This window comes from Patiria miniata, unplaced genomic scaffold, assembly GCF_015706575.1.
Source record: "Patiria miniata isolate m_02_andy unplaced genomic scaffold, ASM1570657v1 HiC_scaffold_7, whole genome shotgun sequence".
NCBI lineage: Eukaryota > Metazoa > Echinodermata > Asteroidea > Valvatida > Asterinidae > Patiria > Patiria miniata.
The window spans coordinates 6,164,812-6,189,488 of record NW_024037074.1 but is presented as its reverse complement, the minus strand read 5'-3'; the positions used below and the strand labels follow the sequence as shown (position 1 = coordinate 6,189,488).

Sequence of the window (24,677 nt, the reverse complement as noted above, 5' to 3'; positions counted from 1 at the left end):
GTCTGATACCCACTCTATCAGTAACTAATTTAAGTGCATTGGGAGTGCAGGTACCGCACAGGGTTATCTGCTAAAAATGGCGTCGCCCGTGTGGCCCGAAATAGTGCAAGCTCAGAAGGAAAACAGGCGAGAATTGTTACTTAATGGCCCTGAGATTGCAGAGCGAATAACAAAATCGGGTCTAGATTATACACTGTATTCCCTAGAGCTTTTGAACTATTTAGAAATTGCTGATGCATCGCTTCTAAAGCTGTCAAAAGACATCGGAAAACTCGCGAATTTGGTCAATCTGGTTTTGCGTGGTAACAAATTGTCGAAACTGCCCTCAACGGTGGGAAACCTGAAGGCTCTCCGGGTGCTTGATGTGTCCAACAACTCGTTACAGTCTTTACCAGATGAGTTTGGTGAACTCTCTGAATTGCACACTTTTGATGCAAGTCGGAATAACTTGACGTGTTTGCCTGAGTCGATTGGCAGACTGCAGCGTCTGTCATTGGTCAATATTTCAAGTAACGACATAGAATCGTTGGCGCCCTTATGCACCGATCAGTTGTCCCACCTCAGTGAGCTTGTCGGAGTGAAAAATGCCATCACGGCAATCCCAGATGCCGTAAGTCATCTTCAAGCCTTGAAGAAACTTGATCTCAGCGCTAACAAGATCACGGAGGTTCCAGCATCGCTCGCGGACTGTGGCAAACTGAAAGACTTGCTGTTGACGGAAAACCCATTCCGCGATCGCCGTCTCGGTAAACTGGTCCAACAGTCGCGCGGCACCAAAGCCACGCTGGACTACATCCGCAACCACGGCACCAAGACATCAGCACCAGAGGAGAAATCCGCAAAAGCCAAGAAAAAGAAAGGTCGGAAGAAAGCTGCGTCCACCGGAAGCGACCTGAGCGAGGACTTGGACAAGTTGATGCTGAGGGTTTTGAACTTTAAGGACTCGTCAGACGGGGGCGTGGAGGTCGTTGTCAAGGAAGGCGTGGCAGATGTCAGGCCGTTTATTGTTTGTTGCATACTCAGGGATGTCAACTTGCAGAAGGGCACCAGATTCAAGAGATTTATTTCAGCGCAGGTTAATAAAGAGACAAATCAAATTAATTTTTCTTGTCACAGTTATTTTTTTGTAAAAGATTAAACAAAACAAAATGTACAATCACTACATGAAAATTGCCAGCTTTACTTGTAAAAAATGTCTGTGGTATTGTCTCAAACATTTTATTGCAGAGTATTACATTTTCTTTTTCAGATTTGTGGCTCTGGAGGATTTTTTTTAAAAGGGAAATAAAGTCCAAAATTATAAAATGGTCTGAATCTCGTCTTGTGAATACAAGGTTACAACGATAATATTGGCATGGAGCCAGACTAAAATTTGTAACCGGAAAATGTTTAAGTAAAAAAAAAACAGTAACTGCGCATGTTCAGTGCATATCCGGCAAACTAACGTTTACTAAAGGTTTGCCGTCTCCGGCAAAATATACACTGCCTTTATAAAAACAGTAAAATAAAAACTCAACCTAAACTCTGTTTTAGGCATTCTTTGTAAATGTAGCATTAACTTTAATTTCACATTTTTGTTAATTCTTTAAAATTAGCGAACAACCATCCTTTTGAAAATTTCTCATTTTTAAAAATAAAATTCTTTTTTGGTGTGAGAAAACTATAGGACAAATTAAAAGTTTCTTTGGTTGTGCTGTTGAATTAAAGCGAAACAATGTGCAAATGTTAAAAAAATTTGAAAAATCTTTACTTTTTCTTCAGACTAAGTTACATGATGGACCACTCTGTGCCAAACGAACCAAAGCCACCATCGCGACCCATGACCTCAACCTTGTCCGGTTCCCACTCACCTATGAGGTCAAAATACCCCCGGAAATTCAGGTCTGCTATAGTTTTCTAATTCTACATTAATGTCATTATATTTTTCCTTGTTTTAATTTTTGGGTTGAAATGTTCCGAATCTTGTAAAATCTTGTCCAAAATGTGAGCACATGATAAAGGAATTACAATGTATAAGATTTTTTTTTGGGGGGGGGGGGAGGGCTTCATGAGTATGTATGATTTACTTTATATCCTATTGCTTAGTCCATTCTGAATTCATTGAAGATGATCATCGATTATTCTTTTGGAGTGTTATGTATTTCTTCAATGTTTTCCAGATTACTCCCCTGGGTCGAAACAAGATCACTTCGGCCAATGCCTTGATGACCCAGCTGCACAAAGAAGCGGACGACCTGCGTAAGGAGGCCAAACGCAACGCCATCTCTGGCATTCACAAGTGAGAGCAATTTAACCCTAACTCCCTAGACCTTTTTGCTAGGATGTAGCCTCAATCCTGCAAAATCCTCCAATTGGCCTCATGGAAAAATAGCATATAGCCTCAATCCTGAAAATTCCTCCATTATTTCTTGAATATGGTCCATGGAGGGGTGACCACTGCCTAAATCCTGCAAAATCCTGCGGCAGTGACTGTCAATATGTTGAGGCTTGGCCAGTGACATCCTGGAGCAGAACGGAGGATTTCAAGCATAATCCAGGCCTATATTTATGCATGGCTGAGCAAAAACAACACAAGGTCTGGCCCAAGACCTTAACAAAGTGCATCCTACGAAATCAGTAACGCACTTTTGTCATGTAACCTCAATCCTCCAAGTTCCTCCACTTTGGCAAAGAGGATTTTGAAGGATTCAGGGCGGTTAGGGTTAAGGGCAAATTGAAAATAAATTGGTTCAGTAGTCTGTTTAGTAGACAAGTAAACTTCAGATAGTGCCTTGTAGGCATTTAGTATCTTTAGCGAATCTTATCTAAGTTTGCCAAGACTCGGTGTTACTCCTAAATTGTGTCTTCCCGATTCCTTTGCTTAAATTTTAGATTTCTCCCCGGGATTTCTGCATTAGTTCATAATTTTTTTGCATTAGTTCATAATTTTTTTAAGTTAAAGAAAAATAACGCGCAACATCCTAAAACAACAGTTTAGTGACTGTAAACTCAATCTGACCAAATTTTGTTGCAGTGAACTGTCAACATTTTATGATTTGAAATTTGTGGTTTCTCATTTTTAGAGTATTGACAACGAGAGGAAATTTGCGGCCAAATTATCACTTAAAAGCATAATATCAAATGTACGTAATTAAAATCTGTGGGTTTTTTTTTTTTATCTGCCTGCTTCATGTAGATACCTTGAGTTGCTGGACGGACATCGAATGTACCCATGCCTTTGTGACAGAGAGGGTCAGGTGATCTCTTTTCCACCAATCACAAATGCCGACATAACCAAGGTGACTGTCATATTCTCATACAAACCAATCTTTCTCTTTGTCCACAAATACTTGATAAGCATAAAAAAGGTTAAGCTTAAACAAGATAATTAACCAGACGACAAGCAAAATTCAGCTGAAAAGCAGTCATAAGCAAGTTAGTCACATGGCATTTTGACTAGAAATCTCTGCAAATTTCTATGCACCCTCCTGCTGTCTAAACAGTCAAAAAATCAATCCTCTTCCCCTGCCATGCCTTTTATACACAGGCTAGTCACCAACAGTCAGATCACATTTCTAGCAAGCACTGTGACTAGTCAAATTCCATCAACAGACAAACGCAAGTAACTGGTAGGCACAGCTGGCTTATCAATCACCTACTGTCAAGGCAAAGCTGTATCAAGTTACATAAACAGTCACAGCCAGTCAATCCTGCTTTATGTAGGCTGGGAGCTCTTTAACCCTTACTCTCTGAGGGTAGTTTACTGCATGTCAGTTGGTTATGCCAATGCCCTCCAGCTGCAGTTATTTGGCAGATAACAAGTCTTAACAGTGAAGGCTCCAATTGGCAGGAGTTGGAGGCCCTGGAGGGTGCCTGATACTGACCAGCTGGGGGCACTCACTTTGTTATCAGAGGACTCTCATTGTTCTCTGTGGCATGTATTGGAGTGCCTGTCCAGTTACCCTTGAAATGACATGGCAGATATTGGAGGGCCATGCAAAAAACATAGGAGATTTTCTTGAGGCACATATTGGCATGCGTTGGAGGGTCTAGTAGGGTAAGGGTTAAGTGTTAAAAACAGTCACTTGATTGATTTTGACTGCTGGGATAGCTGTGTTGAATTTGACAGCCAGAGAGGGATGCTCAAGCAGCACTAGGGAACCATCACAAGGTTTTTCAGCCAAACGGTTGTGCCATTGTTTGCTTGGAGTGACTTACTGCATGTTTTAAGAGACCATTAAACACCGGAACCAATTTTCAGTCAACTTATCCTTACAAAATGTGTTTGAACCTTTTTTTCAGATTTCCCGCTCCACCGAACACATCCTCATTGAGGTGACCAGCTCAACGGATCTTGCCGTTTGTAAGAAGGTCATGGATGCCCTGATCCACCGCAGCGCAGAAATCCTACTGGACCCGCCGGCATCCGGTATCTCTGCATCTGGAGACCCAGAAGAGGATGTGAACCAGGAACCATCTGATGAGGAGGCGGTGTCAAAGGTCACTGGAGGTTCAAGGTCACTGGTGGTGGAGCAGGTTCGGGTCAGCGCGGCGGACGGCGGCCTGAAAGTCTTGTATCCCTCCCGCAACGACCTGCAAGATATGACGGATATTAAAGTCATAAGGTCGTAGGTTTAAGGTCATAGGTTAAATGTCATATCGTGATGCTTGTTTGTTGTTTGTGTCAGCTGGCTGTCAAAGTTTTGTACACATTTTCCAGTCGAGGACGTTCTCGATTGGACTCCTGTCCTCGATTAGAAAAGGATGTTTCACTTGTGTGTCCTCATTTTACACCCTATACATAAACATAAAATACACACAGATGACAAATTCTATGCCTAGAATTTGTCAAATTCTATCCATGAATTTTGCCCTGTAATGTGACACCCTTGGCTTCTGCACCAAGGTTTTCCCAGGCTAGGATAATATGCTGATTGCTGCAAAATATGTACATGTAGTCATCTGTACATGTAGGCAAGTTCGATCAAGGGCCATAGTTCACCATAGTTCATCTAACTCTGATCAAACGCACGCGAGTCGACGATGGTTGGACCAGTCAGGACCAGCCTACCTCGATTAGTCGCACAACAATTTATAGCTGGTTATCAGTGACAATTTTCATAGCATACATGTAGTGCAGAGGGTACCAACTATCGCCAAATATGGCAGAATAATGAGACTGTGAGTGCAGATAGGCTAGACTGGTTCCCTTACCTTACAATTTTCCGGCATCTATAAATTGATCCATTTCATCTTTTTCCATTTCAGTTTTTCCATGTTAGTTAACAATTCTGTCACTTTTGTCACTATTGTTCAATAATAATGGCGATTATGTATTTTATGTCCTAAACTACACAATCGCTATCGTTTGTGTCAGTTAACAGAAACGTCAACACAATAGTTTGACAAGAGTTGCTCATACTTCAACTTCAGCGTGCATGCGCTAGGTACGTCACAAACCAACCACTACTTAACCACTGATCTTTGATCGAACTTGCCTTGCGTATGTGTGGCATTATGATTGATGACGGTCATGTTATTGGATGCCAAAAGAGCTCACACAGTCAAGCAGACAGTATTTGTATAAAATGTAGTTTGTGAGTTGTTGCAGTATTTGAAAGCCTTGCTATAGAAGATTCTATTTCGTTGCAGTAACGTGCCCATGATATGACGAAATGACAACAACTGTATTTAGTAGTGGTTATGTGCTCAAGATTGCTCCTGTATTTACTCATTCTGGCAAAAGTGAGTCTGATAGTGCCAACAACTATTAAAATGACAATATATTGATATTATAACAGCTTAAAGTCTTTCTGCTGTCTAAATATAATGTATAGCCAAGAATCAAATGAAATTTATTATGCGGACTTGTTTATGTGTTTGTTAATTACTAAGCCCTATTAATTGCCAAAGGCAGCCGATTCCAATGATAAAAATCACCTGGTATACAGGTAATACAGTAAATTGACCAAACTAGTTAGGTAAAAGTTTCCTTTAAAATCAACATTTGTTATAATCTAACTGACCTAATAATTGGTGTCACTTGTTTTGGAAACATAAAAGAAGTAGCATATTTCAGACAGAATATAAAACTTGAATAAGCTTTGTTTTTAAGCCTTTATGGCTGCATGTTTCATGGTGGACAACAATAACAATAAAAAAAAACCAATATGTATAGGTTAAGTAAATTGTCATCAACTCTGTCGTGTGTCATTGTGTAGATCAGTTTTATTGATAAATAAATATCATAAAGACAGCTCAATCTCCTGCAGAGTGTAATTTTGTGAAATTTCTTTAATAAATTTTCTTTCATGAATTGAACAATATTTAAACGTTCATTCACCTGTTGAAAATTTCGAAATGTCCTGTCAAATTTATTATGCACTTGTGGATAGTGTTACAGTCGAGTCTCGTTAATACAAACTTGTTCGGACCTAGCCAAATTGTTACAAATGTATATCAGAATTTTGTATAAAGAGGAACATCATTCCCATTCATTGTGCACATAAATGCACAGTCGGGACCAAGGCCTTATGTTTGTTATAACCAGAATTTTGTATTTACAGAGTTTGTACTAACGAGAGTCGACTCTATTTTTTTTCAATGATAGAACACCAATAAAACCATCGAAATATAAGACTTTTTTTTCACTGAAATTTAAGACGAAAATATTTGAAGAGACTAGAATTAGTCGGACCCATTATACATGGACATCTTACGGTGGAAGTTAAAGTTGCACCAAGCATGTCAGCGATAACAAATAAGTGAACATTTTATAGAAGTTGAGCTGGAGTGCAATTTAGGTGTGAGCTACAGTACGACGCACACAAATAATATAAATTTACACTAAATTATATACATTCAACGCATTTAAAGTACATTCACTTCAATTAATACCTAAAATGACAGTGCCTTCGGTATTGCTTGACCATGCGGGCAAGGATCCTGGCCAGAGCGCAGAACAAAACACCATTAGCCTTGACCACTGATCCCTGCCATTAGAATGCCCAGTGGAGACTGACCATTAATTAACTGACCATTCGCCGCAAATCCTTGACCTTGTGAGTTATCACCATTAAGGATTACCTGGACTTGAGAAGCGCAAAAAAACCTGCAGGGACTGGATAAAAATAGATTGCTTCGTGTCATATCAAACTCGGTGCAGCATGGGTGGTTGCATATTAAGCGCTTTCGGGTTTTTTTCCTCTGGGGATGATGGGTATGGAAAATTACACCAGAATTTCATTAACATTATCTCTTCTGTGTCAAAAAAAAATCTTTCTTAAGCCTAAAGGGGAGGCACACTGCTATCTCACTGGAAAAGAAAACGCCTGGATGCAGTATTTTTTTAAGCAATTTCAGCCAATAGCCCCAGTCTGTTAGTCCCAGCCCCACCCCACCCAGTGGCCGCGTATGGGTGTGCCAGCGAGTGGGGGATGACCCAAATCCCAAAATTGCCCGGCCGTGGAAATTCAAAAAGGGGGCTGGGGGGGGGGGGGGGGCTGGACGTACACCATATACTAGGGGCGCGCTTCAGGATAAAGATGTATATCAATATGTTTACTTGCGCTTACATTTTTAAAGCTTTTGTACTTTGTTTCTCCACTTTTCAGTGCTATGAATATATTTTAGTTGTTGGGACGTTCGGAAAATACCTCAAAATCCGCATTTTTCCATCACAAAAAAAGTGTGTGTGTGTGTGGGGGGGATGATTCAATAGCCCATTCCATCTGGTAAAAAAGTGTGTGTGGGGGTGTGGGGGGGGGGATAAATACACCCATCCCCCGGGATTTACGCCCCTGAAACCCCCTCCCCCCACCCCCGCCCCCACCCCGAAAAAAGGGAAGAACGTGAAAAAGAACAAGAGATAAAATAAAAGAAAAGAAAACGGCTCAACAAGGCGCGCTAGATTTCGCCTGTAATGTTTCAAATTAGAAACTTCAAATTAGGTTACATTGTTATTGTAAATGCCAGAAAAAGGTGCTCGCAGTAGAAAGTTTTGTAGTAACATGAACGGCGCCCTCTGTCGACATTTTTAACACCGAGCCAGTGCGTATACATGTACAATAGGAAAACAACAATGTGTGAAATGTGTTGTCGAGTTCTGTTGTTCCTCCTTAATAATACATGAACTAGGTTTGATGAACAAAATAGCTAGGTCTTCTCCACGACAAACTGTTAACCATGATATTGCATAGTTTTTTTCTGCAAAGGTAATAATATACGTTGACAAGAGCAAGAATTCGTGACGATAACAAACCTTTAACTGACTAGTCCCAATTATGAGTGCGTGTCCCTTTAATGACCCTTTGGGGGTCATGATAACCCAAACGAAGGTCAGTGATCATTCAGTCACGTTCGTTCCGCATGAACTCCTAGTCAACGGCTGATTCATGTCGCAAAATTCGTGCCTCCTGCGAAAACAGGTTTAGAGATGTCGATCTATTTGGCAATTATAATTAATAAGTATAACATATGGAATTAATGCATTTAACAGGCACTTTTCTATCTGTTCAGAGTTCTTTTCATGATTGCAATATTGTATAAACGTAGCTTTTTCTAAAAAAAAAAATCCCCAAAACGGTTCCTAATTAGTATATAGCTGGATCAACTAATTACAAGACTGTCCAAATTATCTAAATATCTGTTATTAAAACATACCGTAGCGAATAAATAAAAACTACACATTTTCCTGAAAAAAATCTCCCTATATTTTTGCAATAAAATGTGCAACAGGAACCGGGCTTGCATGAAAAACGCAAAGAAATCAATGTTGGTATTCGAAGAAAACATATTTAACCTTAATCTGAGCTATACGCGATTTTTTTCCGGGAAAAAATAATACCGGCAAGTGATATTAAAGGTAACATACAACATTTGCAAATATCAAAAAACAAAACTACCAAATTACTATGAAATACCTTACTCGACTGTAAGTCTCAAGCATCAGGCCTGTGAAATCATGGCACCTGCATGGTGTGCTGTCATTAATATTTCAAGAACTTGTTGAATTTTTGTATCAACTTCCAACGATGGCCGGCCGACCATCGTTGGAAAAAAACTGTGTATTTTTTTTTTTCCAAATAGTGCCCCCGTTGCAATCAGTTACACGTCCGTGAACGGGTGCAAGCCAGCTAGTCTGGTTCCTTGACACTGACGATTCCCCGGCGTCTATAGATTGCTCCGTTTTTCTGAAGGTTCAGGGAACCAGACTACAAGAGCAACATTTCTTTTCTTGAGTTTTTCCCAGCATCATGAAAACAACACTTTAAACAGGACAGTGTAACAATATTTGCTATAAATTACTAACCCCCAAATCCATCGATTTCTGAAAATTACAGCAAAAGCAAACTAATATGTTGTATAGTGAGGAATCAGTCTGTTTTAAATTTCCCTACCTCAAGATCTACGTTTCTCTGCTGCTTTTAGTGTAAAATAAAGTTTAGAACTTAATCCACCAAGTATTTCGTTGCTTGTCCATACCATATGTTGCCTGCAAGTTTTTTGGACGGTTTAAAAAATATAACATTGTATAAATTTGTGCAAGGTGAACAGTTCTTCTCCACCAGGGCATCAAGCTATATTATATATTATTATTACTATCGAGAGGACAAGTCAGGAAATAGGACGGAAATAGATCGTCTCAATATTTGTTCGTTTTTTATTGATTGATTGATTGGTTGTTTGTTTGTTTCTTTCTTTGTTTGTTTGTTTGGGCGTTAAACTATTTCAGAAAGACCGAGGAAAGAACAACAAATTAATCGAGCATAATTTAACTATTTGCCAGATGTTCACTTGTTGATGGACTAACAATGCAGCTTGCTACAGATGTCAAAAATAATCAATATCAGGGAAAAAAAGTCAATATTTGGACCTTCATATAAATAATAGCCTACAGCAGTAATGTGTTACCAGGCTCGATAGACATGTTGAATTTTGAAAGTGTAATTTTGTGCATGCGAAAAGTAAACTGGAGGTTAAATTGTTTAATCTCCACACACACACAATTGGAATTATTTTCAATGGATTATAGCATTGGATTACGGATCGAAACTGTCAATTTGGACTGAACTTGCATGCGATTCGATCCAGGGGTACCCTTTAAAGTTGCTTCTCGAAGATGACATTGGCATAAAACAGCCGTTGAGTCCACTGAGTGGGCAAGCTTTAAGATAGCCGTTCCTTGGTGCGGTCACGGGGATTGTCACGATCACTGCAGTCGTAGTAATGCAATCAAACGGGCTCAGGTAATTCCTCCAATCACAAACCGTGTGCGGACCTCAAGCGCGTATACAAAGGCGCAGGTTGGACGGGAGTTCAACCAGAGTGCACCACCGCTGCGCTTACGTGCCGGGTTAATGTGTAATTTTCTCTCTGGTTCTGCAGTGTTTCCCTAAAATTAAACCGGGGACCTCTGAACCGCAATGTAAGCGCTCTCTGCATTGCCCTACCCGGCCCTTATCGTCGCTGAGTAGCACGCATACACTCCACAAGTTCAATTTCACCGTCATCTGCCAACACGCACGAATTTGCGGTCACATCATTTTGTACGCGGTGAGCACGGAGCTCAAATGCATGCTGTGCGCCATCTATAAAATCGGACCTTTTCCACATTTTTCTTTTGCCGATTCTTGCGTGCGGTTAGGTTCATTCATTCTTGTCTTGTTCATTCAACTCCTTTTTGGTTGGAATTACTCTGGTGGATTTGCAAAGAAGACGGAAGCAAAGGGACTTCACTACTGAAGGTACATGTAATTAGTAGGTAATTCCTTTCATTGAATTTAAGTATTTTTGTGAATGAATTTTTTGGACTAAATCGGCAGGTTTTTTGGTGGAGTGTTGTCTGCGGCGGCCGGCTGTGCGGAAATGGCGTCTGTGCTCGACATCAACGCCGCCGAAATATGGCCGCCGCTCTCCTTTGATTTATTGTGCTCTTTGTCAATGCTTTGTATGGCATTTAACAAAGATGTGCCTGAGTGTGCGGTAAACTTCAAGATTATTCTTTTATTTATCACCAAAAATATCTTGCCACAGAATGAACAAAATTATTTAAAATTTAGAAACTAGTATACTTGAAAACATTTTGTTTAAGTTACACATTTTTGATCAGTAACGGAGACAAGAAAACGTTATCTTTATGATTGGGACAAATTAATGAAGCAAACCTTAGTGGGTCTAAAACTGGTTATTATAGGCCTAATTTTTGTTTCAAATCTGTTGCAAATTTTAAACTTTAACTTTTTATTTTGTGCGTATTTTGTTTCGTTTGATTTGTGTTTGGGAATAGAATTATGTACCTCAAATTGAAATATCCAAGCATTGCAATTAATTATCAAATAATCTATATTTCTAATTAGATTACAGATAAGCATAAACAAGGGACGTAATTCGAAAGGGACTAAGCATTCGTTTCGCAACATGTGGAAATATAATTCATCATGTTGCGACGTCAGCACTGTGTCGTAAACGACACCCTAGTTGAAAAACAAATCCCGCAAAAATAAATAGGGATTTCCCACTGTCTATTGTGAAATAGACTTGTTGAGATCTTGATAAAAAATGACGCAATTTTTACAACATTCTTCAATGAAGGGTAAAGACAAACAAGAAAACAAGTCTTTTCAACGTACATAACCTTCCGTCAATTTAATCTTGTGAATTTTCTGGCATAACTTGTAATGATAGAGAGTAATTTACAAAACGTCTGCAAACAACAAAGTAGCGACATTTCAAATTCTTCATGCACATTAACATGCTAAAATACAGACAGGTTTCTAAAACGGCGTATTCGTTGTTGCTCTTTTTGAAATCACTGTAGATTTACAATAAATATATTAATGGAAAAAACAACAAACGAGCAAGTCCATACATGCTCTCATTGAAATTGAAAATGCACACCATATTATTATTCATTATATCATCGTTACGCGGATGGGAGCGAAAAATTCACATTTTTCAATTATTCCCATCACACAGTTACGGTAGTTTTAAATCATTCGCGTACTATTACTGAGTTTCAACTTCACTTGCGAAATGGGAAACAAAGTTTGAAAAACTGAAGAAAATTCGGCCACGATTCTTGTGTAAATTTTTGTACGATGAATATTATTCTGTCATTAGAACCGTGTGCAGAACATTAACCCAGGAAAACAAGGTGTTTTTAAATTCATTGTCTGGCGCACGGCGACGCAAGGTGAACGAAGCGAGTGCCCTTGAGACGAGCTGCCGTCCAGAGCGCGCTGTGGCCCCGGCGGCCTTCCCCACTCTGCTCCGCTGAAGGTCTTTTTAACGACGATTTCACGGGGACCGACTATTATTATGGTCGGCCTCGCTAGTCATACCAAGGACTCCAGCATAAGGCGCGTAAGAGCCAGGGCCTTGTTTTCCGAAGGAGATAGGCAGTTCGCGAAAGTCAAGAATGTTTTTCGCCCAATGTTTCCGAATTTATGTTTTATCTACGGAAGGTTAAATAAAGAAGACACACAATTGAAACGAACGTCACCATAATTATAGGTCTTGTTTGATTATGCACACGCCTAGACAGAGATGTGAACGAACTGGGCGCATAAAAACCTCGTACATTTATACTTCAGAATATATTTTCCAGCTTGCAAGGTTTTAAGACTAGGTAGAGAATGAGCGCATTATGCGCAGACTGCTCGTGAAATCTGTGCACTTACGATGTCTTTGTGTGTTGCCACGCTAAGGCGAGTGGTCTGCGCGTTTGCAATGCCCAGGGCAAATCGACGCCAAGTATCGCATGCAGATCCCAATCTATGTCGGGAAAAAAACGCATAAACCACGGCAAACTGGTCAGTGTTCACTGACTGGCAATTCAGGCATTTTGACAGTGCGACTTATGGAACCGAGACTATTATGTGCACTCATTATAATAGTGAGTTTTTTTATGAGTTTAAAGACACAGGAAGTTAATGCCAGGTAAAACGGATAACGGTAAAAATTACTCATGGCAGTCTCCAAATTTAATGATGCCAAAGGTATGAGTGCAGCTATCTTTTTTTTCCAACTCCCCATTTCTAAAAATAAAATATAAATGCATCTATCGAATGAAAGAGAATACGTCAGTATTAATACTGTTTCCGGCGTCGTACGTCCCTCCAATTTCAAACACTTCCCGTTCAACAAGTCCTGTCGAGCCCCACCCAAAACCTCAAAGGTATACCCTCCAAATTATCTTCAAAAACGTTATGCGGAACCCTCTAAAGCTCAGATGGTTGGCACATACTCTATAACGCATTAAAAGCTCGTTTAAAATGTAATTAATGAAACCGCGGCTTGGAAAGGCCTTGGAACTATGCGAGCTTCGGCTACTTGAATGGATTCCTATATATAATAGCCTATAAGCTGCATAGTCAACGCAAAGAGTCTGTTTTTGCAAGTCAAGGTAATTGCTTATACTTAAGTCACACCCAATAGACCCCTTGCACAGACCGCCATCAATGAAGACAATTCTTTGCTTCTCTGTGAAATGCACACGCCGAGCGGACATTGTACTTTTATTGCCATTGACGAAAATAACAACACCATGTCCTCGATGAGAGCAAGACGCGCTGTGCATGGGGTCGATATAGCAGTATGGACCTTTTGGGTGCAGTGAACTAATTCAAGTGAGAATTTCTACGCGAGGTGATATGATTAGCATAAAAAGTGACCCCACAGTTTCTTTTGAAAACGGAGACCGTTTGGCTTTAAAAACGGTGGAATTGTGTAAATAAATGTAGCCAAGGATCAACTCCCCGGTTTTTGGGCTTCCATCTGAGGGCAGGCTTGATAAAATTACGGTTGAAAAATGGGTCCTATTTGCCTGAGAAAGTGGAAAGTCACGGTGGAAGGCTGCCACCTGTAAAACGGCTACATGCAGGCTTGGGAACTATCACTTTTCGGGAGGTGATTTTGTTTTGGTGTGAATATTTAAAAATGTAATCGGCTAGCACCCAAAATTGAAAAGAAATGAAAAGATGAAGTACAAGACAATAATTTTATTTTTGTTTGAGAAACCCCAGTGATGTCGGCTTGCATGTTATTTGGTCCTGAACTTTGTGTATTTTACACTGTTTTCAATGGGGCGTGAATTGGTTCAGTGCACCCTTAAGCGTAGCAGCCATCTTAGAGGGCAGTATGGCTTTGTTTTGCTGGGATATGCGCGACTGAATCTTTTGTGCATTCATTTGTTAGTGTTACAGAATTAAAATTACAGAAGGTGCCCGCTCAGATCATGGCCGCTGGGCATAAGGTCTATTGCTATGCATGTGCTACACTAGCCAGAAGTGTCATTTTGCTAAGAAAACACCAAGATGACAAATCGAAGATATCTTATCCAAATGGGAATATTTACCGCCAAAGACATTGGGCTCACAGACTCTTGGGCATCGTTTTCTATGAAGCTAAGCTATTTCGAACTGAGACCTATTCAAAGGCCCGAGTTGAATTAATCATCATTTTCAACCAAACCTTGCACCCAATGGCGGAAGGGGGGAGGCCAACGGGGGCCACCCCCCCCCCCAAAACGAACGCAACTTTTTTTTGTTTAGTGACGTCGCTATAAAGGCAGGCACTGCGTACACCACCATCTCTTCCTTCCAAAAAAAAATGGTCAAAGTGGTCAGAAATTGCCTCAGATCGCACCACAGAGCATTTAGAATCCAAAAAAATTTCGGAACCCCACGCCGTAAGTTTTTTGACCCACTTTTTGGGGGACACATTTTTGGGGGGCACCCCCCCCCAAAAAAAAAAAATTGTTTTGGATCCGCCCTTGCTTGCACCCCTCTTCCTCCAACACAACAACGACATCCGTGCTACAACCGACCAATCACAAACACGAGCACGCTTCAATGCCCCCCTCATACCCACTCAACGAAATAAAGATCCGTCTAGACATGATTGCGTAACAGTTAAGTGTTGCTCGCCAAGACGTTATTGAGGAAGTAACAAGAGAATGCACGTGGGGCACCTGCGGTGCTCAATGCTCGTCCGAGAAAATGTTCTCTTCCGTCCACCCCTGGTTATACCCGATGACGCAAATTAAGATAGCACATAGGACTTCATGTGATGCAGGTATAAACCGGAATGTTTCCCTTGTTTTGCGGGTGCCCCGGCAAATGATACCGTTATATCACACAACCCGTTAGATAGCGGTAGCGTCATTAAACAGTGCCCGATCGCCAAGGACGCAAAGATAGGACATAACGTGTGGATGAACGCACGTACGCAACCCTGTTGTGATGTGGAGGACGTCATATTAACACAATGATAGCATGCGCTCAATGTGGTTGATGTCCGAGTGGTCACTTCATCATTTTTTTTCGGGAGTAAAATATGCTGTAAATGTGGTGATATTTTCAAACGGAATATGCGACACAAGAAAGGCGGATGTAGTGGGATAGACCCACGAAAAGGTAGGAACAACCAAGTTAATTTTGGGGGAAAACATCAAGCATGCAGCGTTCGGACAATCTTTAGTAAGGTCGGCTGATTGGTCTGAAACTATTTATCACATTTTCTTCTTATACGTTGGTGTTCTGGTTAGACCGATATGTTTGTGGTTTGTTTATTTGTTTTCCGGAAACAAACGAGTCAATGCATTTACAATGCATTTCAAAGTGTTCAAAAATATTGAAGTCTGGTAAAACTTTCGCTGAAAAACGACTAAAAACTGCCATGTCCGATGCCTGCGAAAATACTGGTTCCAACCCGTCCTAAATTCTGACGTAATTCTTCATCGATTTGTCCGTCGTTGTGTTTGTTTGCATTGATATTAATGATGCATGGCAGTCGTTTATTGACCATTTCCGTTCTCCAGTTTGTTTGTCTGTAAACTGCATTCAAGACATGTCTTTGCAAATATGGATGCCCCACGATAGTTACGATAGTAAAATGTTATTGTGCATGACGCTGTATTTAAAAAAAAAATAATATTAATAGTATACCTTGCCTCCATTTTATTTGCTATAATATTTCCTATATATCCATATTATTCACCAATCTTTTTATCTTCATAATTTATGCCTGCTGGAGTAGCTACCAACTCTTTAACATTTTCTCGCTAAATTTGGCGCAAAATTGCAGGAAAAAGGCCCACAATTCCTTCCTGTTGTTAGTTTCAACGACTCTTTCCTGCTGAATTTAAGCTTGCGACGCAACACGTGGTAGGCCTATAGCTCCACGATATAACACAGAAATGATCCAAATTTGTGTTAATTAAGCATTGTTAAACAAAACTGTATCTGTAATTATAATTCGGATTATGGCCTAAAAAAATCTTCAGTACAAACAATGCTAGGGTGTGTTTAATAGCTAATGCGATTATGTGATTTAACAAAAAAACACTTTCATTTGTTCGATTTTCTTTTGTTTACCCTTCACACCTAAAAAAAAGGACCTTCATCCGGAAAAAAAAGTTCTGGTGAAATAAAAGTTCTGATGAACACGTATTTTTTCCCCCGCCATTTCCTCGTGCCTCCACAGGTTCGGTACCTAATTGAAGAACAGAAATTAACGTTGAATTGCTGAATTGTGACAAAACCAAACTCTCATACCAATTTGTCTCCAGCACAAGAACGATTTACTACAAACAAAAGCTGGGACCAAAAAGTAATATGCCCACATCATGGCCATGGGCGTTCCCCGTGGACATAAGGTCCAATATTTTGACACTTTTTGTGGAACATTTCTCCGAATTCCGACAGTGCTATAATTTCCCCAGTGTTTTGCGGTAATTTTACAAGGGTAGATCAATGCAACGGTAGACCTATAGTATGAAGAGTCATGGTGTTTTCAACAGTCAGAATATGTTGTTGCAACAAGAACACTGTTTCATGATACACGATATGTGCGACGCGTGCGTTGTCTCATTATATCAATCTTAACCGGTAGAGAATTTTTTTCTGCACCGATTCGAAGTCCAGCCACTTACGATAGCTACACTAAAAAAAAAATTAAAAAAAACCAAAACAAAAACGAAAACGAAAACAATCAATCCAACTAAACAATTACAACAAAACACAGTTAAAAATTCTGCCTGGAATTTCCACCAGTTCCATGTTCTGACAAACAGTGACTCAAATTGAAGTCGATACGAAAAACGCTTCAATCGTGCTTTCGACTTTTCCTGTTGATTGGGTTTTTCCAGTTAATAATTTGACAAGAAATATACATGTATATGGACTGATTTTTTAGTTGCACTCCGGTTTTTTTATGTCTTGTTAAGAATGACTGTTTTCGGAATATCTGTCTAAACAGCTTACTCTACTTCTTAAATTTATCTTATGATGTACTTTTAAAGCTGCAAGCGAGTATTCTTAAAAATCGAAATAGCAGAGGATTGTCTTGTGTATAGTGGTAGTCTGTACTGTCGAAAATACACGACTAGAGGACCCCTTTAATGCAGGTAGCATTTAAAGCGTTGTACATTGTATGAAGCCAACAATGACACAATGCTTTTCCGTACTACTATGTTGCCTGAATAAAAGATAATGTTCGTACTGTATTGTTAAGGCATGCGTGCCTTTATTACGCGTCGGGCTTTTTCAGAACCATTCTCTGACCTCCTGTCACGACGCTTATGTATGGTAATCACTCAGGTGATCTTAAAGGTGCAAACTATCTCTTAAAGGGGCAAACGATCTCTTAACCCCTAACCGCCTTGGCCCTTTTTGCTAGGATGCATCCTAAATCCTTCACTATATTTGTGTGTATATCATGTTCCTAATTGTAAGTTTTATCATAATTTTTTTATTGTAATATACTCAGCCTGTATGACTGGCGGTTATCCGCTGTTGGAAATAAAATATATAAATAATGAATTAATTAATTAATATCACCCAACTGCGATACAGCCTCAATCCTCCAAAATCATCCGGTTTTTTTCTTGAATTTGGTCGAATGAGGGCTGACAACTGCCTCAATCCTTCAAAATCCCCCAGCAACCACTGCACTACATTAAGGCAGCGCGTATGATATCCAAAAGCAAAGAGGGTGGCGTCTAGTAAAATGCAGGCCTCAATATGTTTAATAACACCCTTACATGTTGCATCCTTCAAAATCAATTGCCATTCAGCCTCAATCCTCCAAAATTCTCCAAAACTGCCTGGCTGATTCTGGAGGATTGAGAAGGGTCATAGTGAGTACAATAACAAAACAATTTGGTTGAAACTTATGTGACAGCTGTAGGTACGACCATCATCCCTACATGTATAATAACATGTTATTTACAAAAAACAAGGATATAAAACAAAAAAATAAGATCACCATATATTTTTCTTGAATATTTCCTTAAATGTGCAGACTGTTTAGATATTTCCCCTAAAATTACCGGACATTAATTTTATTGGGTTTTTTTCCCTGTTGGATCCATGGCCTCATCACGAGCGTGCCAAATGGAACGAACTGCTATCAGTCATGTAGCCATAAAATTCTTTTCTAGATCAGTTTAAAACGAATCTGAATCTGAAACAGTTTTCCAGTTCATAAGGTGTCAGCCTTGGATGTTATCGTGACAAGGAAATCTCAGGTTTCGTTCAGCACGCTTATAGTTGATTATAAGAAAAAATATCGTTGCCCTAGATTTGTTTTGCCCTCAAACGAGGACGAAAGCAAGCGTCGCGTTGTCTGGCGGGGAAGGAAATGCTTCGGTTTCATACCTGCTAATTAAAAACAAAAGCAAAATGAAAGGGAAACAAGGTGGAGATTTCGTCAATATGACAAAAACAATGTACTGACAACCAAAAATGGGAAGAAAAATAAGAAACGAGTCTCTAATATCGGTCTTTGTTGAAGATATACTATTTTGGCTACTCGGAACCTTTATTATTCTCCTGGAATCTTGAGTCGGTCGTCTTCCCATCTTTTCTTTGAAACATTTTCTAGGGTAGTGGAAAGTGTAGTGCGGTCGTTAGATCACTTCAGTTCAGTGTCCCTTGACAAGAGTAACGATTTGTTTTTCAGGATAACAGGTTCGTTCTTTTGTCTAAATTAATGCCCACTAATTTTGATAAACAGTGCTTCACTTGTGTGTTTTCTTTTCAGACGGAATAATCATGCAGCACCCAGATGCAACACCGGTGGACAGACATGAGGACACACGCAGGGAGTACATACCCGGGAACCACCTGCCCACCAATCTGTCCAGCGGTCTGTCCCGGCTTCTGCAGGACTCCCCTCCCTCGTCTCCGACCGACCGAGCAGCTACCGCCACAACTGCGACCACCACGGGAGCAGAGTCGGCACCGCCTCGGCCCCTGATCGACCCGAACGCGGCCGGCACCTGCCCGTGCCGGACCCCAGTCTTGTTGGACATGACGCGCTGCGATCAGACGGACTTGGACTTACTGGACTGGCTCAATAAAGCCGTCATGCTCGTCAAAACCGTGCCTGGTCTGTCGCCCCTCCCCCAGGCCGACCGCGTACTACTCCTCTCCGCCGCCTGGAAGGAGCTGGTCATCCTGTACATGGCGCAGAGCCGCTTTGACTTTGAGTATCTCATACCGCAAGGTGGCTTGGACGACCTGGCTCAGAAACTCTCGGGCCCCGGTTCGATTCCCACCCGTCACGGCCAGTGCTGTATACACTGGAGCTGGATTGAGGGGATTCCTACGCTGAGGAGCGTGGAGCAACTTAGGTTTATCTTGCACAAGTTTCGTGAGATCAGGCCCGATGATAAGGAATTTGCGCTGCTTCGGGTGCTACTACTGTTTAACGCTGGTAAGTCCTGACTCGAATCTGATCAACAAGCCAATAAGATTAGGTTTGGAAACCCTCAAATCAAAGAGTATCCACAAGACCACAAGTAAGACCTGAAAGGGTCCATCAGGTGTTGAAAGCTACACTGAAAAGAAAATATAATGATCATATCACTGAAGAAATAAGAGTTATATTGGTCCTGTCTCCAACTATTGCGCTATAAAACGGATGCTCCAACCACTAGTCTTGATCCATGGTAGTCAAACAATGTTTGCTATCAGGGGGACGAGTGCAGAAACAAAGTGTACCCAAAGTTTGATTTATAGGGGATCAAGAACGAGTTTTACAACCTTTTTGAACCAGTACATTTTTTTTATGACGAGTTTGAGGAGGCCGAAAAAACACGAGTCAGTAGACAATAAATACTTCAGAACCGAATATTGGTCCAGTTATTCCACGTATTATGCAACTTGGACCATACACTTCTTTTTGTAGTGGGGTGAATTTTCAGGAATGACTTGTGAAGACGTCAACTCCATCTTTCTTTGCAGCTTTGTCTTGAAACTCTTCTCTTTTCTCTGCCTTTTCCGTTTTTCTAGATCTCCGTGGTCTGAGCAACTCGCCGGCCGTCGAAGCAGCCAACGAGCGGGTCCACACCGCACTGATGGAGTACGAGAACGCCTGCTACCCCCGCGACCCGCTCCGCCTGTCGCACCTTCTCCTCTTACTCCCCGGAGTTCGCGGCTTCAGCACCAAAGTCTTCGAGAATCTCTTCTACAAACACCTGACGCGGGATATAAACGTTGAGGGCGTGCTCAGGGATATGCTCAGGGACTGACCCTTGACCTGACGGTCGGGTCCCCTGCGCCCTTAGCTGTACACAACCGGTTTACCAAAGGTTAGGAACGAGACCACGTTGGACTTTTTGAAATGTTTGAAGTGTGGGGCCGGCTGGACGTTACGCTTACTACATACTACCAAGAGGACTTTGCCCCTATGACTTTCATTCCAAATATGGTGCTCGGAATTTATCCATATTTTTTTCTGAACTTAAATCTTGAGAAATGTCATTCTCCGGACTACTGAAGTGATCTGATATTCAACAAATATTAGCACTACAAACTGATGCCAGATCAGTTTCAATAAACGCCAAATAAAAACACTAGGTCCAGCAGTCAAACGAAATACATACGCAGATTCTCCTCAGTAGCCCTACAGGAACAGTGTACAAAAGTGCCATTTACTCTAATGATCAAAGACGAAAAAAATGCTTGATAACCAAGACGTGATCTCACCTCAGTAGTGAATGTTGGAACTTTAATTGACAAGTAAATTCGCAATTCCTTTGCGAACGGAACAATAATTTGAAAACCTTCAAGAACTGACATCCGATCATGGTGAGCCGTACATTGCTTTACTTGAGACCCCGCAAACTTTATGATACACTGATGGTACCCGGCAAACTGGTTCCGTCTTTGAAGCAATGGACAACGTACGCTGACAACTCACACAGCTAAAAACTTGATGAAATCCACTGGTTAAGCTTAAGTTTCCCCAAAAAAGAAAGTGTATAGAAAATAAACCCACTTATTTGCATGCCATTGTGTTTTCATAATGTCAGTGCACTATCTGCAACACAATTGATTTTTGGACCGTCAAAAATATCCCGACACCAGAACAAAAAGCGTTTGTATTTGCTGACGAATACCAATCTACAAAGAGTTTTTTAATCTGCCGCAGATGTCAGTGGGTGACACAGTTAACTCTGTTCACGCGCGGAGTGCTATCAGATAGAAGATTAGTGCATACATAAATCGATTTTCTGAGGGTCCAAATTTCGTATTTTTCCATTTACCTTGATAGCTTGTGAAATTATAAACATGATGGGACAGAGTCCCTGATAACTTTTAAACGCTGCGGCTGTCCACTTCCGACATTGCCAACCTCATGAAAATTGTATTCTGCACAATGGGCGCAGCCATCTTGGATTTCCCAGTGTACCGTCCTAGCCGTCGAGAGATTGAGCCCGAGACGCGTACTGAGGGAGTAATGGCATATTTTGCCGGCGACGTCAAGGTACAAGATCGTTTACCGTGGCTGCAACAATACCATTGTTTAAGAAACCCTTTGAGTAAGACAGTGACTCAAAGATACAAGAATTGACTGTCAACGTTTCGATCAATATGCACTGGTCTTCTTCATGACATGACCCTGGCCACAAATGTCACTTGACAGATGTTTTTTTTTTTTTTTAAGTTTATTCAGTCACTCGAGTTTGAACAGTGAAATTCGCAAATTCTCAATTTTCTTCGAGACTCAGTTTCAGAATATGGCATTCCATTAAAAATGAAAAAAGTTATTCCACATGTTTGTACAGTAATATAGGTCCACTCTCCCTGCATTTCAGTTTAGTATATTTATTGACAAATCACGCTAGACCAGAGTAGTATATCAAAAACTAATTTATTACAAAATGGCCACACGTACTGTACTTTCTCCAACCGAAGTGCTGCGTCGGTGTAAGAAATATTTCTAACAGCAATAATGCAAACGTGTTCCGTCTTTTGAAAAAAAAGTGCCAGAGCATTGAATAATAGCAAAGTCGATGATTTTTGTGTTTGTTTGTTTGTTTTAGTACGCATAGTTAAGCCAGTTTATATAGATTACTTAAAAGTTTGTAAAATTTCCTGCGATTTAGCGGCACCGTCATATATGGTTTTAAAGGAAACGAGCTTGCCATGTTAGTTCACGAAACATTGTTTGAAAACAGTTGTGGCTTTAAATAATCTTGAGATTTTTGTGCTGCTCGTCATAAAATGATGTAGACAGGTTCTAAATTATTGATTATTGTTAAATCGCGAAGTTTCAAAAAAGAGTATAAAAAGATCAAGGGTTAATTGTATGTGCAGATGTACCTTTTCCGATCATTGCGCAGCGGCCATCTTGGTATAGTACCCCGAAGTCTTACACGCTTCACAATTGGCCATTCAATGACCAAATCACTCTTAAAGTGAAACCGTTTCCTCTGTCTCAACGACATCTTGTGGACATCATATTTATTTTTAAAGGGGGATAAAGATGGTCGCTCTGTTTGTTTTGTTCATCATTTATAGTAAAAAATAAATCCAGTTTCAAACCAATCAGAATGCAGAGTTGTAAATTTATCTTAGCGTATATCTTCTCCATGCTTAACAAGAGCTTGTCATAACAATGCTTGGCTAATCGTATCAAATACAGAAGCCAGATTTGGAAAAGAAAACTCCTTTGTTTTGTGTGTGTGTGTGTTATTTCTGTGTTTATATATAAAAGACTAAGATCTGAAATACTTCGTTAAGGGGAAAACATGATCCAGAACCTCTTTGGGTTTTTATAAACGTCATCCCTAGGTAATTTTTGAACATGATAGTTCGGTGCATGGGGAAAATGAAAGGATGAAATTTTGGCTTGTCTGGTTTTTTTCTCTGCGTGAGATGAGGGGATTGTCGGGGCTTAAATCGAGACGTGTCTCGGTGTAATGAGGTGAGACAAGTAATTTCAGCCAACTGCTTATCCGATTGGATGAGAGTACCCCGGATGAAATCATTCCTTGACAAGTAAAGCAAAGATGAATATGAAAACATGTAATTTTAAATCCAAAATCTTCGAAATGACTGAACTCAGTTTGGTTGCGAATTGTTGTTTCAGACACAAGATACATTTCTCCATACTAAAGACGATTTTTAAAGTCTTTGGGTTTTTCGTTCCAATCATAGCCATTTATTTGAGTGGTTTGCCGATCTTACGGAATCGAGAAGCAAGTTTCTAAAATGGCCACTTCCTTGCTTGAAAGGTACTCTTCTTCGTAAATATCACAATACACACCACCAAACAAACAAAAAAGAAAAATGCAAACAGAGGAAAGAAAGTGAGGTATAAACAGTTCACCTTTATTCTCAAAAGTTCAAGGAGGTTTTTTTTCTTCAGACTTTTTTGGTGACGTTGGGGCATGTTTGTCAGTTGGTTTCTATGGTGATAAATTTATGGCTTTTTTATTGTTGCCGGCTGATTTATTTTCGGATTTTACCACCTGCAGTTTCTACGACATTTTATTTGAAGGTTATTTTCTAGTGGTTTTTGAATTGATTAAATTATTCACTTTTGGGTTTCTATGGTGATATATTGGAATGCAGTTTAAATCCTTTCTATTTTGGGGAGTACCAATTTATTAATTTGAGGGCATGGTTGTTACACGGTGATTTAATTATTTGGGGCGTCATCGCTTGCTTCTCTGTTGACTTATTTTAAAGTGTTTATCAACAGCTTCTATGGAACTGTAATGTATAACTCGGATGTTTTGCAGGCCAAGAGACGTATATTTCCGACACCGAATCTGTTACTGCTAAAAAATCCGAAGTGGATGATCGATGCACACACTTGACATATCCCGTCGCCTGCGCATTTCACTCGTTTTCGGTATGCTAGAAATTATCCATGGTCAAGGGCGCATCACCTCTTGCCATGGTGTCGTAGAAAATCGGGTCCCGGGGGACAATTAGGCGAATTACTAACACTCGCACCGGCCTGTCGGAAATTATTTTTTTGGCGCGAACCCGGCGTTTCATCTTGAGTGATGCCATATGCTGAGGGCGAATGGTTGGCAGGCGCAGAAGGAAAGGAAGATTTACGGCTGCAAGGAGGGAAAATTGGAGGTTTGAACTTTGTGAAACCCTCGCATCATTCACAATTACCCTTTTTATATAAGGTCAGTATAAAGTTGATGATATGAAAATTGATTAAAATGTATCTACTGATAATGTCCCAAAATGTCCATCATGATCTCGTCAAACTAGAGCAATTTTCACCAAATGGGTATAATCCCCTGAGCCCCTTTTCACACTAAAATAGCTTTAGGCCATTTGGGCACTAAAAAGCAACGAATGCGAAGTTGTTTTGTTTTGAAAAAAAGAGAAGAACAATTTGTTTTAAAAAAAGAAGTTCAAATAAGAATTTGATTTTTAATA

At 40.3% G+C, this 24,677-nt stretch overlaps 2 protein-coding genes across 5 annotated transcripts; both read left to right on the top strand.

The window, feature by feature from the left end:
- Positions 1-47: 47 nt before the first annotated feature.
- LOC119744767 (leucine-rich repeat-containing protein 47-like) lies at positions 48-6,236 on the top strand. The gene is made up of 5 exons (XM_038220882.1): positions 48-1,075; positions 1,762-1,881; positions 2,160-2,278; positions 3,176-3,278; positions 4,282-6,236. Exons 1-5 carry the CDS (start codon positions 77-79, stop codon positions 4,609-4,611), a joined length of 1,671 nt encoding a protein of 556 aa, XP_038076810.1. The 5' UTR covers positions 48-76; the 3' UTR covers positions 4,612-6,236.
- A 3,978-nt stretch (positions 6,237-10,214) lies between these two features.
- Positions 10,215-22,936, top strand: LOC119744758 (retinoic acid receptor RXR-gamma-B-like). 4 transcript variants are annotated; one of them, XM_038220867.1, is made up of 3 exons: positions 10,215-10,724; positions 19,024-19,698; positions 20,277-22,936. In XM_038220867.1, exons 2-3 carry the CDS (start codon positions 19,035-19,037, stop codon positions 20,513-20,515), a joined length of 903 nt encoding a protein of 300 aa, XP_038076795.1. In that variant the 5' UTR covers positions 10,215-10,724; positions 19,024-19,034; the 3' UTR covers positions 20,516-22,936. The 4 variants fall into 4 exon arrangements, with proteins under 4 accessions (XP_038076795.1, XP_038076794.1, XP_038076793.1 ...); XM_038220866.1 differs by having other exon boundaries at positions 10,216-10,737; XM_038220865.1 differs by lacking the exon at positions 10,215-10,724 and adding an exon at positions 14,997-15,054.
- Positions 22,937-24,677: the final 1,741 nt, after the last annotated feature.

Coding starts and splice junctions, on each gene's coding strand:
- LOC119744767 (XM_038220882.1), top strand. CDS start 77: ATGGCGTCGCCCGTGTGGCCCGAAATAGTGCAAGCTCAGAAGGAAAAC. Junction 1,076..1,761: donor AGAGATTTATTTCAGCGCAG/GTTAATAAAGAG, acceptor CTTTTTCTTCAG/ACTAAGTTACATGATGGACC. Junction 2,279..3,175: donor GCCATCTCTGGCATTCACAA/GTGAGAGCAATT, acceptor TGCTTCATGTAG/ATACCTTGAGTTGCTGGACG.
- LOC119744758 (XM_038220864.1), top strand. CDS start 15,350: ATGCGACACAAGAAAGGCGGATGTAGTGGGATAGACCCACGAAAAG. Junction 15,396..19,023: donor TGGGATAGACCCACGAAAAG/GTAGGAACAACC, acceptor TTTTCTTTTCAG/ACGGAATAATCATGCAGCAC. Junction 19,699..20,276: donor GCTACTACTGTTTAACGCTG/GTAAGTCCTGAC, acceptor CCGTTTTTCTAG/ATCTCCGTGGTCTGAGCAAC.